A 20,064-nucleotide genomic window follows, 5' to 3' on the forward strand; every position below is an offset into this window, starting at 1 on the left:
ATTTCAACTCCCCCTCCCATTCCTCAGACGACATGTCCATCCTGGGCCTCCTGCAGTGCCACAACGATGCCACCCGAAGGTTGCAGGAACAGCAACTCATATTCCGCTTGGGAACCCTGCAGCCCAATGGTATCAATGTGGATTTCACAAGTTTCAAAATCTCCCCTCCCCCCACCGCATCCCAAAACCAGTCCAACTCGTCCCTGCCTCCCTAACCTGTTCTTCCTCCCACCTATCCCCTCCTCCCACCCCAAGCCGCACCTCCATCTCCTACCGACCAACCTCATCCCGCCCCCTTGACCTGTCCGTCCTCCCTGGACTGACCTATCCCCTTCCTAACTCCCTACCTACACTCACCTTTCCTGGCCCCATCCCCGCCTCTTCGACCTGTTTGTTTCCTCTCCACCTATCCTCTCCTCTATCCCTCTTCTATCCGCCTCCCACTCTCTCCCTATTTATTTCAAAACCCCCTTCCCCTCCCCCTTTTCTGATGAAGGGTCTAGGCCCGAAACGTCAGCCTCTCTGCTCCTATGATGCTGCTTGGCCTGCTGTGTTCATCCAGCCCTGCACCTTGTTGTCTTGCAAAGTGATATAGACAGGTTAAGTGAATGGACAACAAGGGAGCAAATACATTTTGGGTCAGTGTGAAATATGAGAGTTTCTTTGGTCGTAAGAGAGAAAAGCAAAATAATTTTTAAAATGCATGAAACTTGGAAATGTTGATACACAAACAAAAAAATGAAAATTGCTGGAAAAATTTCAACAGATCTGGCAGCATCTGTGGAGAGAAATCAGAGTTGGCATTTTGGGTCCAGTGACTCTTCTTCAGAAATCATGGCGTTGATATTCAGTGGGACTTCAATGTGCTTATACACGGAACACAAACTTGCAGACAGAACAAGTAATTTGGAGACAAATGGCACATTGGGTTTGATTGTAAGGGGATTGAAGTACAAGAATAAGAAAGTTTTGGTACCATGGGGTTTTGGGGAGACCACGTCTAGAGTACAATGCAGTGTTTTGGGCTCCACATCTAAAGTTGGATATATTTGTAATCCAGTAAAATTTCACTAGATTGTCATCTGGAATGAGATGATTAATTTATATGAAAGGCTAAATGAATTGGATCTTTATTCTCTAGATCTGAGAAGAATCAGAAGTGATCTTTGTGAAATTTAAAATGCTACAAAGGGTAGACATTTAAAACTTGCTTCCCCTGGATGGTGAATCTAGCACACGGGAGCACATTTTCAGGATGGGGGGGCAAGAATTTGGGACTGAGATGGGGAGAAATTTCTTCATTCAAATATTTGTGAATCTTTGACATTCTCTACCCTAGAGGATTGTAGGTACTTTATCATTGAATATATTTAGGGCTGAGACCAACTTTTAGTCTCTCGGGGTTTAAGTGAGAATTCACATGACACCAGGTTATAGTCCAACAGGTTTATTTGAAATCACAAGTTTCAATGTGCTGTTCCTTCGTCAAATTTCCCCTGATGAAGGAGCAGCGCTCTAAAATCTAATGATTTTAAATAAACCTGTTGGACTATGACCTGGTGTCATGTGACTTGTGCCTTTGTCCACCCCAGTCCAACACCAGCACCTCGACATCAAGGGAATAAGTGGATTTGGGGAGTTAATTGGGAAACTGGAGTTAACTATATTGAATAATGGAACATGTTTTGAGTCCTATTCCTTCTCCTACTTTTTGTATCCTTATGAATTTGAAGGAGATCTACAATTTGGCTAGAGAAGGACTGTCGCTTTGTTCTGCCTATGTTCTTTTTCTGATGTGTTCTATAAGTGGAATACAAAAGTGAAAAGCACCAACTGTCATAATGTCAAACAGTCATACTCTGATTTCAGCATGCAGTTCACAAAATGGAAATATATGATTGTGCAGTTACATTAAATAGGAAGGTATCGTGGGCCGAATGCATGTCAGAATGTTAGATTTCCAGAGAAGCTTGAGAATGCAATGTTTTATGATGGGCATTCATTGTGAGCATTAAAAGTTTGTTCAAAACCAGTGTGACTGTTAGCCAATGAGATTATATGCTGAATACGCAGCCTCAAATGATTTGTGGATCATTGTGATGGGTTTTACTGCAGCAGGCCTGGCAATGTGGTTGTGCTTCTCTCAAGATGCTACAAGATTGCTCTGTACAGTGCTGCCACATAGTGTTCACGTAAAGGTCTTATGTTTCTCGTTACTAACATGGAGATCTCCTTTCCCTGCAATAGAATTCCAATGTTTCCATCATTAAATGGACTATTATTTGGTCTAATGAACTACTTTCATCCAATTCTTTTGCAAACATGCACTTGCAAAACCGAGAAACTATAATAGCTGTCCATTGAATTTGTTACAAAGAAAATCAATAAATCCTGAATATTAACAGATCCTATATTACCAATGTAAGAGCTCCTAACCAAGCATTTGCCTCAACAAAATTAAAGAATAAAAAATATATTGGGATTTTCCACTTTTGTTCTGCTACTAAACCTGTTTTAACAATAGAGTAAAAGTTGGAGAATGTAATGTTAAATCTGTATGGTCCTGTAAACAGTTCACACTTTAAGTACATTGCCCAGTTCTTGTACCAGAACACAGAAAGACATTACAGACAAGAACAATAAGGCTAAGTATGAATGGAATGAATTATACAATGACTTTTTCAAACTGGAAAGGAAACAGCAGAGAGACAATCCTGGAAATGTTCAAGAAAATCTAGTCTTTACTGACCTTCGTTAGCATAGGAGATCTTCCATCCAGGCCCACATGTGACTCCAGACACTCAGCAGCATGGTTGAGTACATAACAAAGCTACTTGCTTGCCTTAACAGAGTAAGATAGACAGAGTTAAATGATTCCACAGTCACGATTCAGATCAAATCTAAACTCTGCAGTCCTGCCAGTTCAGCAGTGAATCATTGTGAATAATTAAACAGCTCACTGGAAGAGGAGGCTCTGTAAATATTCTCATCCTCAATGATGGGGGAGCCCAGCACATCATTGAAATTGAAAAGGCTCAAGCACTTGCAACAATCTTCAGCCAGAAGTGCCAAGTCCAAGATTTATCCTCCAGTGGTCTCCTGCATTGCAGATGCCGAACTGTTCATTCCACGTGATATCACGAAACGGCTGGAGGCACTGGGTGCTGTAAAGCTTATAGGTCCTGACAACATTCGGCAATAGTGCTGAAGACTTAAACTCCAGAACTTGCCATACCCATAGCAATGATGTTCCAGTGCAGTTACAACACTGGCATCTTCCTGACAATGTGGAAAATTGTCCAGGATTATCCTCTATACAAGAAGCAGGACAAACACAACCCACCCAATTACTGCCGTATAAGTCTGTTTTCAATCATCGGTAAAGAGATTGAAAGTGTCATCAGGAGTGCTATAAAGCTGTACCTGGTTAGTAATAGCCTGTTCAGCAACACACAGTTCCACGTCAGCCAATCAGCTCCTAAACTCATTGCAGCCATGGTTCAAACATGGACAAACAGCCAAATTCCGGAGGTGAGGTTAGATTGACTGCCATTAACATAACAGTGCAAGTGACCAAGTGTGGCATCCAGGATGTCCAGTAAAACTGTAAAGATTGGGAAGTGTGGCAAACCTTCTCTGCTGTTTGGAGTCATATCTTTCACAAAGGAAGATGGTTGGTTTGTTAAGGATCAGGCATCTCAGCTCCAAGACATCTCTACAGGATTTTCTTCAGTTAGTGCCCTGTGCCTAACCATCTTAAGCTGCTTCATCAATGATCTTCTTAAGGTCAGAAGTGAGGATGTTTGTTGATGATTGATGCTGAGCATTGTGCAATCACAACTCCTCATGCTGAAGAAGTTCTTGTCCATATGCAGCAAGACCTAGGCAATGTCCAAGTGGCAAGTAACATTTGCACCACACAAGTGCCAGGCAATGACCATCTCCAACATGAGAGAATCTAACCACCACCCCTTGACATTCAATGACATTACCATTACTGAATCACCTGCTATTAACATCTTGGGAGTCATCATTGACCAGAAACTGATCTGGACTAGCCATATAAAATACAGTGGCTACAAGACCAGATCAGAAGCTAGGAATACTGCAGCAAGTGTCTTACCTTCTGACTCCCTAAAACCTGCCAACATCTACGAGGTACAAGTTAGCAGTGTGATGGAATAGTCCCCACTTGCCTGGATGGGCGCAGCTCCAACAGCACTCAAGAACTGACAATGGCAAAACCTACCCACATAACCCTGCAACAGATTGAAGACAGCTTCTTCCTGCTGTTATCAGACTTATGAACAGACCTCTCATTTACTAGAGTTGATCTTTCTCTGCACCTTCTATGTAGCTGTATCACTATATTCTGCATTCTGTTCTATTATCTGATGTATTTATGTAAGGTATGACTTTTCTGGTTAGCATGTAAAACAATACTTTTCTCTGTATCTTGGTACATGTGACAATAATAATTCAGATCAATGCCTTCCTCAGCATCTGAGGACTGATCCCAAAATTATCCTACAGACCGGTCAAACATCAAAATGGCTCATTACTACTCAATGATTCATACCTTTCAGCCTACGTCCCAGACTCATTGATCACCATCCTTAGATACATGCTGCCTACCAGTAGGATGGATCCACTGGAGGTGTCAGCACTGTGGGATGCAGTCATGAGAAAGATGCCGTGGGAGTCCTCAACGGTGACTGTGCAAATCATGAAGTCTCATGGCATCAAGTAAAACTTTGACAAAGAAGTGTCCTGCTAATAAAAGCTCCCCAATCCACAGCCCCCCATGTCTATCACCAAGATTGCCTTGGTACAGTATCATTACTGACTGAACCAGTCAAGGCCTGAGATCATATCCATTAGGCTGGGTTTGCAGCAGGTAGTGAGAGAACCAAGAAGAAGAAAAAGCCTGCATGACCTCAGTATTCGATCTGACAAAGATTACTATGTCCATGGCAGTACAGTAGAAATGACCACTTCACCATCCTTGTGGCAATGTAGTCCAATATTCATGCAGAGGCTACCATGCATTGTGTTGTATGGTACTGTGGTGCTAAGTGGGATTCACCATAGGACTATAAACCATAGAAGCTGAAGCGGGTCAGTTGGCCCATAGAGTCTGCCCTGCCATTCGATGAGATCACGGCTGATCTGATAATTCCCATAATCCTTTACTTCCTTACCAATTAACCTCTCTACTAGCCTTAGACTTGGGATTAATGTCAATTTCATCTGGCGTCTATGATGCAAATGTACTGCTGCAACAATTGTTGACCTTTTTATTGTGCTCTCATATGGATTTCACTAATTTTGTTACAAAGATTTAAAGTGAAAGTCTGACTGAAACTGCATTTTCTGCAATAATGTTTTTTCAGTCTACTTTCATTTTTTGTAATTGCTGACAAAAGTGCTTTCAACTGAAGAATAGGGATGTAACAAATGGAATCCTTCTTTGTTTTACTCAACACAAGTGATTTCTCACTTTGAAATTATGACTCCACTTCCCATTTATCTGAAATATTTTACATTTCAAAATTGATTAATATATGATTATCATTACACTCATTTGATGTTATCGTTTGTCTTGTCAATGTAAATCTATCTGCTGCCTTGGCCATATTGGAAACACCTCTATAGCATAAACTGTGGATCACGTCCATTTTAACAGAGAATTCAAGATGACTTTGTCTTCTGTTTTATCAATCTACTGGGAGCATTATATCTTAAAGTGCAATAGTTTAATGCGCATACTCTTTTCATTATTTAACTTGCGATTAAGATGAGCTGTAAGTCTCAGCTATAGCATCGAGCTCCTGAGGAGCCCGATTTCTGCTCCAAGCTCTGTAATAATACTCCTTTGCCATTTCAAGCTGCTTCAGCAGCGGCTGAAGACGAGGCCTTTTGGCAATCTCGGGAGGGCGACGGCGAGCCTGGCCTTCCGAGCAAGTGTGGCAGTGGCGGTAGGAGTTGGTTCCTTGGAGAGAACGAGCCCAGTATTGCAGGAGCAGGCCTTTAGGAAGCTCTCAATGGCGGTGATTGTGGGTCCAGCGGCAAGTGATGGCACCAAAGTGGGGCATCTTTGACACTGGTGGGCCCAGCGTAGGACTCAAAGTGGTGGCAGTGGCATTGGCTTTCAACGGCAGGGGGGTCTCTGCGTTTGGTGTCAATCTATTTGCTGCAATGAGGTGGGTCTGAATTGATACTCCGGGTGGATCGACAGGAGTGACGCTTGCTTTGGTGGCAGCGTGGTAGACCCGGTGTGGGAAGTCCTGGAATAGACTGTGCGGGGAAAACAAGGCAAAGAGGAGGAGATCGAGCCCTGATAGGAAGTGTGGTCCCAGCGTGGCTAAGCACTTTTGAAAGACTGTAATGTTTGACTTTTATTTTTACTTCTTTATTTTTCTACTTAATACTAAGAATTACTGTAATGATTAACTTAGTTCTTTCTTTCTACCTTTTTTTAATTCTATACGTAGGTACTTGTACCTAAGATAGTGCCTTGTATGGCTATATTATACACTTTTCACTGTACTCCTGTACTTTCAGATTCATATACAACATTGTCCCCCACGTCCCCCAGCCTTTGTTCATCATACTATAATATACCTGCATATATATAAAATTACATTTACCACCACCCGATTTCCCATCAAGCCTCTGACTTTTCAAAAGACTAGTTTAAAAAAACAGGACTGCAGATGCTGGAAATCAGAAACGAAAACCTAAATTCCTGGAAAATCAGCAGGGTCTGGCAGCACCTGACCCAAAACATTAACTCTGCTTTCTCTCCACAGAGCTGCCAGACTTACTAAGTTTTTCCAGCAATTTCATTTCTTGTTTTGGAAAACTAGTCATTTGCTAAGTGGAACATCATTGTCTTTGATTCCCTTTCTGAAAGTCTTGAGGTCTCTAGGCCCCTTTATACTGGAGGACATTTAATCTCGTGGATTTCATTCACAGAGGACATCTTCCCTTCTGAAACAGTATCTACGTTCATTGAGCATTGATCACCCCTTCTCAGTGATGGCTTCCATGCGATTCTATGCGCTCATCTTTAATTTGTGTCATCAGATTTCTATCCTCAATCTGCCCTGTAGATTTTGTGCTGAAAGAGATAAACTGTTTATTTTGGCATGTTGATTTGTTTGGACTTGCTCATTCACTCTCAGTGACTATTATTAGTGAAAAATGTTCGTCTCCTCAGTTCTGCTATTTGAGGATTGCATCTGTCTTGGCATGATTTTTGTCACATTCTGCCAGTTTGAACATGACTTCCTATAAGAGAATGTAAAATCTGATTGTGAAGTTTGCATATATACATACATATATGTATATGCATGTGCATATATATGTGTGTATATACATATGAATATATATAAATAAAATATATATACACACACACCTATATATACATGCGTATTCTACTATTTGGAGAGTTGATTGTCACATCTTTAATTTAAATATTACACCTCCTGGACTATTTAATTACATTGTTGTTGACTATATTCAGTCCTTTCTTGGCTATGGTTCACTGTCTGTTAATATAGTGTCAACCGTCCAGTGTCAAATTTGAAAGTTGTGAGATGACCTTTGACGTAAATATCAGATTGCTAAAATGTATGTTCTGAAATCACCTTATTTTCTTAGGAACACTTTAGGTTGCTGTTCTGTTGTACATAGTCCTATCTCATTGACCTCTTTATGTGAGTAGCTAATATCTTGCACTTCTGAAATTAGGTCCCAGTTCTGCAGTTTCTGAAAGTGACCTATTACGTGACAGATAAGGCATTCAGTTTTAATAACTATATACTGTCTGTGTCTGTGAGGTTTCTCTGCTGATGGTGCTGACAGGAATATTTAGTGTCTGGTACCTGTCCTAGACACAGTATCAGTTTCTCACGTATCAATTCTGATGTTGTAGCTTGAGAATTTAATTGACTCTGCTGATAAGCTGTGCCATGTTGATTCTCTCCTCTTTGGGTTGGTCTATGTTGCTTGTAACAATATCAATTACACCAAGTTAATTTGTAGCCGAACATACAGTAAAGTGCACGTTGTTTAATCCAGGAGCCTCCTGTCATTAAACTACTGACTGACTCTCCTATAACACATTAAACCAAACTGGCCGTGTAAGTCTTTACCAGCATAGAGGATGGTGGCAGAAAATTTACCAGATAGATTTTGCAACATTATAAGCTGTGGTAAGGATTCAAGTTTCAACTGCCAGCATTCTCCAAATTAAATCCTCCTGGGTCTTTTTAATATTTTAAAAATACTTTAGTACTGGTTCGTGACTTCCATAAGTAGTGTAAATCTTTATTTCAATTGACAATGACATAGGATCATAGATTCTGGAAGATGAAGATAGACTGAGTAATGCAGCCCCATTGCCACTCCCTTAACAATTCCATTTTGACACGATATCTAACAATATGCCTCTTTGAGTACAGATGCCTATTGTTAAACCATGTACAATTGAATTGGTTCATTTTGCTGTTCATGTATAATTCAAATGTATTTTTAAAACCTGCCAGTTCAAAGAGTATTTATTTTTAATATATCTATGGTACTTAAATTGAGTTGTATTTAAAAATGCAAATGTTGCAAAATTTTCTTTGATTATGAACAGAAGAAGTGTTAAGATACTGTTTGAGCACACCATTCTTAATCCATTTCTTAATTGTTATAAATTTGCTAACATGGACTTAACTGCACAAACCAAGATAGTCCCAAACATAAATAGCAATCTGAACTGAGTTGGTTTCTTTCAACTAGGAAATATTTAGGGATTTCCAGTTAACCTCAGGCTAGGGGTATCAGCCAAGGTCATGATCTTTATATGATGACATCAGCTGGAAAGTACCATGTATGGCTAATGGTTGTCAACAGCATCAGGCTGCAATGTAATGATTCCTATGTTTGAAAATCCACTGATGATAATTGCTGAAGCTTGTATATGAAGGCTGTCCACTTGAGGAAAATACCACAGATTACTGATACCTATGAATCTGTACTTCGGCAAGAATCAAAGACCTCATCTGGGAAGATTAATAATAAAATGAAAGAAGTGACATTTAGTCACAATAATTGATAAATAAAAAAAAAATTTGAATATATGATGCAAGATGATGCACAGGGAAAAACCATAAAGCATTTGTTTGAATAATCAAATAATTTTCAGCATTTTCATTTTATAAACATGCCTATCTGCTTTAGTTGCAATATAATAATAACAGCAACTCGATTTTTTTATTATACCTTCAATTTAAAACAATTCCCAGGAATCAAAAGGCAGTTTAAATTGAGAGAGAGTCCAAAAATTTGTCACGTAGAGAGAGCTGCGTGTTCTTGTGCATGAAACACAAAAAGTTAACGCGCAGATACAGCAAATAACTAAGAAAGCAAATGGAATATTGGCTTTTGTTGCTAATGGATTGGAATTTTAAAATAGTGCAGGTTTGTTACAACTGTACAGGATATTGGTGAGGCCACTCCTTGAGTACTGTGTACAGTGTTGGCCTCAATACTCAAGAAAAGATGGACTGGCACTAGAGGCAGTTTTAAAAAGATTCACTGGGCTGATTCCTGGGAGGAAGGGCCTCTACAAAAAATCTGTAAAATTTTAGCCATCTCAACAACTTAGTCAAAGAAGTGAGTTTCAACAATGGTATTAAGGAAGGACGGGTGGAAGATTTTTAAAAAGTGAACTCCAGAGCTTAAAACCTTGACAGCTGAAGGTAAAATTTCCAATAGTATGTCACAGAACAGGAAATGAATAAGAGGACATAATTTGGAAATGCAGAGTTCTCAAGTAGTTTTAGTGTCGAGGAATGCTAGAAATTTAGAGAGAAGTAAGGCCATGATGAAATTTGGACTCAAAAATTAGATTTTAATGTTTGAATATTGCATTTTTTTCTAAGCATTTTGCTTTGTACTAATCAGAAAATTTCACAAGAATACCACTTTAAGGAGAAAACCAACATTGATGCTGCATGAGAGGAGAAATGTTGAACTATTTGCAAGTGAATACTGATTGGAAGAGGCTTGGCATGGAAAACGTACCAGCCAATGATAATTGATAGTCATTCTCCTAACTACCTATGTCAAACTTTCGCAAACTAATTAAACATGTCATCAACTTTCAAATTGCTGCCCATCCCTCCTGGAACTCTGAAATAAATCTTTAGAGTCTGGCATCCCATCACTAATTACACTTTATTCACAAATGCATAGCTTTTGACAATAGCACTGAGTCAGGCCTTCAGAGTAACAATTTCCCTGACATTTATCCTTTAATGTCAGCAAGGTCTCCCTGACTGTACAATATTAACAGCTGCAATCAGGGAACTCATATTGTATGAGGTCTAGCCGCTGACCTCATTACAATCATTATGATCTCCATGTCTGAATCCCTTTCATCAGGTTTCAAACTCTGTCACAATACTGAAATGGCTCTTATCAAAATCACACACACAGGTTGTGGGGAGACAGTGACACAGTGGTATTGTGATCAGACTGGTCTTCCAATATAATGCTGGTCTCAGTGGTGGTGACTATCATTGATTGTTGCAATGCCACATCTGGTTCACTATTGTCCTTTAGAAAAGGAAATCTGCCATCCTTACCCAGTCTGCCCTAGATATGACTTGAAACCCATAGCAATGTGGTTGACTCCTAACTGCATTTTGAAATGGCCCAGCGAGCCATTCAGTTCAAGGGCAACTAGGGAAGTACATCCAATGCTAACATTGCCAGCGATGTCCACAGCCCATGAAAGTATCAAGAACAAAAATCTGTGACCATAATAAAAGTAAAGTACCTCTCTCATCCTTCTCAGTCTGTCTGCTGCCTTTGATACGGTTCACCACACCACCCTCTAATGCTTCTTCACCAGTTGAAGCACATTTGCATGGTTCCATTCTATTCAATCTAATCATTACCATAGAATGATTTAGATTCCCTTCCCATCTGCACATCCTTACCTCTGGTGACTGCAAAGATGTCCCCCTCTTATTTCCCACCTATGTGATGCCCCTCAGCAACATCATCAGAAAACAAAAACAGAAAGAACTGTGGATCAGTTTCCACGTTTGTTCCGGCTTCAGCTCTACCTCACCATCACACCTCTGACACTTCCACCACCTGATTTCACCTGACGAAGGAGCAGCGCTCCGAAAGCTTGTGATTTCAAATAAACCTGTTGGACGATAATTTAGTGTTGTGTGACTTCAGACTTTGTCCACCCCAGTCCAACACTGGCACCTCCACATCTAAATTCTTGCATAGTTTGTTTTACACTCAGTTCTGGATGAGTAAAAAATTTCTCCAACTAAACAAATGAAAGACTCAAAGCATTGCCTTCTGTCCTAGCCATTAACACCATTCTTCTTTCTCACAACTGTCTGAGGCCGAACATAACTGCTTACATAACATCGTAGCCTATTTGACCCTGAGGTAGCCTTACATCACAAAGGCTATTTATTTCCACCCTGTATCATTGTTGACCCTGTTTCTGCTTATCTGCTGCTGAAATTCTCATCAATGACTTTGTTATTTTCCAAACCTGACTATTCCAAAATACTCCTAGCCTTCCACCATCTACAAATCTGTGGTCATCTAAATTCTGCTACCATGACCTAACTCACCACCAAATCACATTACCCAACATTTCTGTCATTCTGCTCACTGACTTGTATTGGTTTCCAGTTAGGTAACATTTCAATTTCAAAACTTCCATCCTTATTTTCAACCCCCTCCAGTGGACTCATCCCCTTCTATTCTGAATTTCCTCCAGCCGAATGACCCCACAGATAACAAAAAGAGAAATTGATAGAGAAACTCAGCAGGTCTGGCAGCATTTGTGTAAAGAAAACAGAGTTAATGTTTTGAGCCCAGTGTCCTTGTAACATTTCTGCACCCTCTGATTCTGGCCTCCTGTACATTCCTGATTTTAGTCTTTCTTTCACTGGAATCCAGGTTCTCATCAACAAGTTTCCTTTCTAGATCTCTCTGCTTCTTTCCCCCTTTTTCCAAATTTCAAACAATTGTCAAAACCTGCCTTTATGACCAAGCCTTTGGTTATCTGCCCTAATGTTCCTCACATGCTCAAGTGTCAAATGTTGTTTGATAATGTTCCTGTAAAGTGCCTGGGACATTTTATTATGTTAAAGGTGCTACATGAATGCAAGGTATTGCTGAAAACTCCAGAGTGAGGTTTTAACCTGCAACCTCTCACAACGTGGCATAAGTGTTATCATTAATAAGACTGACACCAACATGTGCTAATGGAACAATAATGTGTTTACCAGTCATTAGGAACACTTTACACTCACATCCTAAATCAACATGTGACACACGACAGATGTCACACCAGACAATTAAGAACATCATTCTTTCTTCAAAGATTGCTTAGTGATTAGTCACTTACTTCTACCAAATATCAAAGATCATAGCTCCCTTAATTTTCACCATGGAACATTAGCATACTACAGTTCAATATCTATTGAGAACACTTTTATTTTAGCAGGGATATTAGTCCATTTCAGGTTGATGCTCTACTACAATACGAAACAAGAATTTCCTATAATCTGGTAGCTCATGGCTATTTCAGACCCAATTTTTACTTTATTGAGTTGATTGTTTCAAAATATTTGTTTGAAATATACGTTTTCTATGTTCATCAACAGTTGGAGTGGGATTAAAATGATATGAAAGTAAATTTTCAAGTGATGGTACTCCTCCCACAATGGCAAAGAATCACTTTTCCTTGCGGGTTGAAAACAGGGAAGTGGGCTTGTTTGGGAGTTGAGATTAGGATAAAGTGAGAGAATGAGAATAGACTGGCCATCAGAAGTATAATATTGGAGCAATGTTAACATTAAACTCAAGGGTTAAGAAAACCTGGACCTTAATTGCATCAAATATTTATGTGTATTCATACTTATGATACCTTGGCTGTGCAATATTTATTGTTTATGTTTATTGAATTAAGGTGAAAATGCCACTGGTTCTCCAAAGTTTATCATTTTTCTTACCAGCTCTCTCTACAAAGGTCAAGCAGCTTCAAGCACTTTGAACGCTCAAAGCCTCCATCATCACCATTGGTTACTGAACAAGACCTCAATTTTAATGAAAATGTAAGTCCAGTGAATAACTTGTGATCTTATTTTAACAAAATAGAAGGTAGGTTCCCTTGAATATTCTACATACAGCAGTCTTTCCTTTTCCTTCACCTCACTTTTTAATCTTGTCTCTCTTCCTGCATTTTCTATACACAGCAACTCATGAAAGCACGGATTTAAGCCCATTCATAATCCATATCATTTTATTAGTTGAATAGACCATTTTTATAATTTTTCATAACTAGAAAAATACTACAAGTGAGTTTCTGTGATGTTGCTGACGTGAGTTACGAAATACAAATGCTATCTCTAATGGAAATAGTCATAGATTCAAAATGTTTTATTTGATATTAATTACGAACAAATTAAAACATTCACATGAAATAAATTTGACTGCTTTTTACAAGGATGGTTATCTGTTTGAAAATAAATAGTTTAATGTCTTGTTGGAAATGTAGACAAAATAATTTCATGCAACTACAGTAGTATGTTTATCATTGTATCAAAATAGATCCAGTTGACCAGACATTGATTTACTTACAGGTGGGAATGACTGACACCAGGGAGCCTAACACAGAAGAAACCCCCAAATCTGGAAACAGACTTGGAAAGAAATGGCGAGCAGTTATTTCACGAACTATGAATAGGAAAACTGGTCGAATGATGGTGAAAGCTTTGGCAGAAGAAAGGGTAAGAACTACTTCTGGGTTCCACATTGTCGCCACAAATGTTCTTTTGAGTTGCAATACTTTTCATAGAAAATTTGTAAAATAGAAGGTGGCTTTTTGGCCCATCACAGCATGCTAGTCAAATGGTAACACAGTTGCACTCATTTGAACTATGAATTCATGATTTCTTGCATCTGAATCACTGAAGTTTCCCAAGTGACCATGGTACGCCTGGACCAACTAGTCACAAATTAGTGTTGCAGTGTAAGTGCCTCTGTAAGAACTACAATCCTGGACCGGATATTAAGCTGGCAGAGTAAGGTCACACAACATTTAAGACTGTGCACAACAGAGTAATGTTTGAAAAAGAACACATTTTAATTGTTTTGCACTTGTTAAAATCACGTTGATTCACTGAATGTTATAGATAGTCATAATCTTTGATGCAAGAACCAGCTGTACCATCTCTGGCAGGGATGGGGCACTATGACTGCCTCGATGGTGAGTGTATCCCCTGAAGTTGCAATGGCAACGAGCACAGTTTTTTAAAAAAAAGTGAGCAGGATGATATTGGTAGTAAACAACAGAATTTCAAACAAGTGACAATCTTCATGCATACTAAACTTCAAAACAACAAATTTAACAAAAAGTTTATTGTTATATTGGTATGCGTAGATCTCATTGGAAACATCTGATACCTCACATCTATCTCGAACAAGGCTTGCTACTTTAGGGAAGACGGCACACGTAGGAAGCATTTTTATAGAATCAGATATCCTACAGCGATCAATTTAGTTAACTCTAGAAGTTTTTAATTGGATTATTCTGAGGAATATCTAGGAACTGAACCTTCTCAATGATTAATTAATGGGAAGATAATGGAATGATTTTCAAGTCTTTAAAGACACTACCACCAACCTGTGGAAATGAGATGCTAGTGTTTTTAAAGGGTAAGTACCATTTCCAATCTTGCCCCAAATAGCTGTGTACTTAGCATTACTTTGTCAATGTTCTGTCTCTGTGGGACAAAGGCAGCCACAATTCATCTGTTTGGCCCATTTAATAAGAAAATTGGAGTTCTGTTACACTCAATCGAGGTGCCCTAAATCACAGTGTACAAGATGACCGTTGAAACTTCAACTCTTCAAAAAAACAGGTGTTGTTTTATACATCAAGAACAAAACATAAAGCCCTAGTGTTGGTGCAAGCAGTCTTCATGTGAGAAATGTGAGAAAAAGAAGCCTAACACCCATAATTCAAATTAAATCGCCATAACCTATATTTTAATGAATGAATTGATTCGACAAGCATTGCTTTAACCACAATGAAAATGTTTTCACATTCAGGCTTTGGCGTCTGACACAGACATCACCAGACACAGTCTGAGTGACTTTGGTTATAGCATTAGTGTAAGGATCCCACTCTGGATCAGATTTAATTCTGAATTTCAGAATCATCCCCCACAAGAAAACATCATCTGGAAAAGCTGAACAGGCTATTCTGCAGTTTTTTTCAATTATCTGATGACACTTCATGCGTTAATGGCACCCCATGATCTGATGAGACAATGACGCATAATATCCAATAGGGAGCACATGTATTTCCACACTTTGTCAGGGATCTTTCTTGAATAACCACTCACCCATTCCATTAAGCACAAATTTGATTCTTAAATGGCTCAATGAGGCACACATCCAAAAATTAAACATTAGATGTGCTTCCCACACATTTTTCCACTATGACCCCATAATGAGGCTTGAAAATTGTCACAATTCCTTTGTGAGAACTGTGAAAGAGGGGGTGAGGCTTGTGGGAAGAACTTTGAGGGCAAGGGGCAGTAGATCTGTATGAGTGAGTACTAGCAAGCATAGATGTAAGGCAGCCATTGCTTCCTCTGAGCTTATGGCTGCACTTGGGGTCCCAGCCCATTCTTGGGAAGCCCCTATTTCAATACAAGTATCTCTTAATTTTATGGGATCAGAACATGTGGACACCAAAAATCTCGACTCTTTGTGTGGCTACCTGGATGACTGTGCCATGTAATATTATTATAAAGGCATAGTGTTTTTGGAATTGAATTTTTAAGGATTATGGAAAAATCAATTTATTTCAAGTCCTGTACAGATACTTGTTTTTATTTTAGAAGGCGATCAATTAAAGATGCATTGAAACATGTTGTAGTTTTTAAAAAAGTCACTTCAGGGAATTGACATGACTTCAGGTAATGTAGAAATCAGTTGCTTGGATTTTATCGCTGTTTTGTTTGAAGAATGTTTTGCTCGTAGATTGTATGGTTTCCAGTCGCTGAAAAAACCTGTTGAGGAATGGCTGTCCAGTTCATCTCTTTCACGTTTTTGAAACACCCTTGTGGTGAATCCATTGTGAGACCTGCCCTCGTGAAAAGCAACTAGAAGTCTTCTCAATTCTATGTTTCCTGAGCAAGCTGCATCTGCAAAGACTCCACAGACAACTGCACACGCCTACAATCTGCCCTCTTGTTCCAGAATGCCAAATTGACAGCCATCTGAATGTTATATACCTTATTCAGTTTGTCCTTCAAGAACTAATCATTATTGGCCAAAAGTTCTTTTTCTACCAAAGTGAACATCTACAGAAAGAACTCCATATCTGTCTCATTTAGTCATGTATGTTTTGAGTATTTAAATGGGTAAACATTGATATTTTCATATTACAAACTGTGTGACCAGTTTTCCAATTTTATTCAGTGAGTTTTGTTTTCTAATAAATCTTGTTAATATTTATTAAAGAAGCCTGGTTGATTAATCTATCTACTCTATGTCTGATAGGGAAAGAATATGTCTGGCTATATCAGGAACTAGGTAAAATAATTAATTCATAGTGTGATCCATGAATGAGTGGGCTGACAGAGAGAGAGTGAGAGAGAGTGAGAGACAGAACAAGAACTCAGAGGGCACTTGATTTTCTCATTTCTTCCTTCAGAGTGAAAGTGGTGAAGAAAGCCCCATGTCTCCCATGACGCCTGATGAGCTTACGTATCTGCGACTAGGAGATGGTATGTCACACTCACCCAGTGAATCAGAAGAGAATCTCAACAGTCCACTCAGCAGACAGGCTTCAAGCAGTAAGTAACAACAATAAATAATACAGACAACAGACTGAGAACTATAAAATTGTGCGAAAGAAACTTATGAATATTTCCTTCAAGTCATATTGGATTGTTGTTTACAAAGGTTGCTATACTGAAAATTCACTGAACATAACTTTACTAAAACTGAGCCAAAAATGAATTATTGAAACTTGGTCTTTAGAGAAAGACTTTAGAAATGATTAATAATTTTACATGGAAGCAAATAAATGTTTCATAAATATGATTTAGATTCAGAATCAAATTAATGATTGTAAGACCCACCTCAGTTGATCCTTAGCTTTTGTATAACAACTTGAAATTTTATTGAAATTGTAAGTTGTCTATGTTCTTTATTTTTAAATCTAGTATCTGTTTCAAAATATGATAAATTCATGAAATTCAATCCCATTTATATCGAGCAAGTGATTTCAGGAAGATGTGATAATCTTATTACCCCAAAACATTTACATGAGAGAAAATCCTGGCCTACCGTATGTAAACATCTGGAGAGCTGATTCCAAAGTACATTCTATGTTGTTATAAATTTAAAAAGTTGAAGGTTTGAATTGGTGACCAGTTATACATTGATTTTTCTTCAAAGATTCTGTTCAGCAAGGTAAATTTTACAAATTTAGGGTCTCGCCTTCAAAATTCTCAGATATAGCAGTTCCAAAATAAATCCCTATAAGTAGTCCACACATTTTAATTTCATGATGCTCCCACTCAATATCTCACAATACAATAACAGTGCGTGACTGAAGTGAAGATTTATGCTCTGAACCTATAAGTCATGTCTCCCACATTTGTTCCATAATTAATCAATGTAATCCACCCTCTGCACATTTGATTTCTTGGCAGGCATCCACTGGATGGGTTAACTTCCAGCTTTGAGAGGCTCTGGGTGTAGAAGATGTCCCCACCCTTGTAAATTTTTGCTCTATGTCTCTATTAAGGAAATAAATAAACTAATTGTATTTATATCCAGAGATAGTAGGAACTGCCAATGCTGGAGGATCTGAGATAACAAGGTGTAGAGCTGGATGAACACAGCAGCATCAGAGGAGCAGGAAAGCTGACGTTCCGGGTCTAAGACAACAAGGTGCAGAGCTGGATGAACACAGCAGGCCAAGCAGCATCATAGGAGCAGAAAGGCTGACATTCCGGGTCTAGACCCTTCCTCAGAAAAAAAAGGGTCTAGACCCGAAACGTCAGCTTTCCTGCTTCTCTGATGCTGCCTGACCTGCTATGTTCATCCAGCTCTACACCTTGTTATCTCGTATTTATATCCATGTGTCTATGACTTAAAGACATCAGAATGAATGTTAACAAAAGCCCAGGAGACAGGCTATAACATGCAGCAGCCAGTAAAATTGCAGGGACTCAAGTTAAATTACAGGCATCCGAAGTAGATTGGCTGTCCACTCTGAAGGAACAAAACAGAAAATGTTGGAGAACCTGAACAGGTCTGGAAGCATTTGTGGAAAGAGAAACAGAGTTAATGTTGAGTCTGGTATGATTCTTCTTCAGAAAGGAAAGGTGTTGGAAAACAGCTTTTTTTATAATTTTGACAGACTCAAAGAAAGAGCAACATGTCAGATGATATAGGGGCCTAGCGCAAAAGTCAAAGTTAGCGTTAATAGTGGAGAAAGAAACAGATGTAAAAAGGATGTAAATGAAAATGTGAATGGGAGAGAATTGGTCCTTTTGATTAAATACAAAAGAAACAAAACACAAACACAACATGACTGTGAGGGAAGGGCAAGACTGTAAGAAGAATAGGGAACAGATATAATGTGGTCAGTTTCTGAATCTATTGAATTCAATATTGAGATCTCAAGGCTAAAATGCCTAAGTTGAAAATGAGCTGTTGGTCCTTGAGCTTCTGTTGTGCTTTGTTCGAACATTGCAGTCGGCCCAAAGACAGAAATGTTAGCATCAGAGCAAGGTCGTTTATTGAAATGCAAAGTAACTGGGAGGGCAGGGTCATTCCTATGGACAGAATGGCGAGGTTCCGCATAACAGTCACCCAGTCTGCACTTAATGTCTCTACATAGAGGAGACTGAAATGTAAGCAGTGAATGTAATAGACTAAATTAAAAGAGGTACAAGTGAAACATTGCTTCACCTAGAAGGTGTGTCTGAGGCTTTGGATAGTAAGGTGAATGGGCAACTGTTACAACTCCTGTGATTGAATTGGAAGGAGTAACGGGGAAGTAAGGAAGCATTCGGAGTAATGGAGGAGTGGACCAGGGTGTCAGAGGAAATATGCTGACAGTAGCAGAGAGGGGAAAATGTTTTTGGTGGTGACATCCTGCTGGATGTAGCAGATATACCAGAGGATTATCCTTTGAATGTAGGTGTAGTGGGGTGGCAAGTGAGGACAACTGGAACCTGTCATTTTTCTGGGAAGGTGGGGAAGTGCTGAGGACAGAAATATCGAGGATGGGTTGCACATGGCAGAAGGTCCTGGCAACCGCAATGTTGGGGGATTCCTCCGTTGAGGTAAGAGGCTGCGATGTCAGAAGCAGCCCAGTGGAAATTGGCATCATCAGAATAGATGTAACGGAGACAGAGATTTCTTCTCACTATGTGGAGAGGACACCAGCTATATTTTTTTAATTCACTTGTTGGATGTGGGTATTGCTGATTGGCCATTAATTATTACCCATCCCTAGTTGCCTTTGACAAGGTGGTAGTAAGCTATCTTTTTGAACTGGTGCAATTCACATGCTGTAGGTTGACCCACAATGCTGCTATGGAGGGAATTCTAGGATTTTGACCCAGCAACAGTGAAGGAATGGTGATATATTTCCAAGTCAGGATGGTGAGTGGCTTGGAGGAAGTGGTGTTCCCATATATCTGCTGCCCTAGTACCTCTAGATGGAAGTGGTTGAGATTTTGGAAGGTGTTGTCTAAGGATATTTGGTGAATTTCTGCAGTGCATCTTGTAGATGGTTTATACTGTTCCAAACAGCATTAGAGCTAGATGGAGTGGATGCTTGTGAATGTGGTGCTAATCAAGTCTGCATTGTCCTAGATGATGCCAAACTTCTTGAAATAACAAGGTATAGAGCTGGATGAACACAGCAGGCCAAGCAGCATCAGAGGAGCAGGAAGGCTGACGTTTCGGGCCTAGACCCTTCTTCAG

General features: G+C 39.3%; 1 protein-coding gene across 1 annotated transcript in view; it reads left to right on the plus strand.

Moving 5' to 3' along the window:
• The window catches only part of sash3 (SAM and SH3 domain containing 3), a 65,593-nt gene that overhangs the window by 29,136 nt on the left and 16,393 nt on the right, over positions 1-20,064 (plus strand). The window contains exons 2-4 of the mRNA XM_048605430.1: positions 13,056-13,154; positions 13,683-13,829; positions 16,769-16,910. Coding sequence (XP_048461387.1) covers positions 13,056-13,154; positions 13,683-13,829; positions 16,769-16,910 — 388 coding nt within the window. The remainder of the gene's footprint in view (positions 1-13,055; positions 13,155-13,682; positions 13,830-16,768; positions 16,911-20,064) is intronic.

This window comes from Rhincodon typus, chromosome 14, assembly GCF_021869965.1.
Source record: "Rhincodon typus isolate 14 chromosome 14, sRhiTyp1.1, whole genome shotgun sequence".
Classification (NCBI taxonomy): domain Eukaryota; kingdom Metazoa; phylum Chordata; class Chondrichthyes; order Orectolobiformes; family Rhincodontidae; genus Rhincodon; species Rhincodon typus.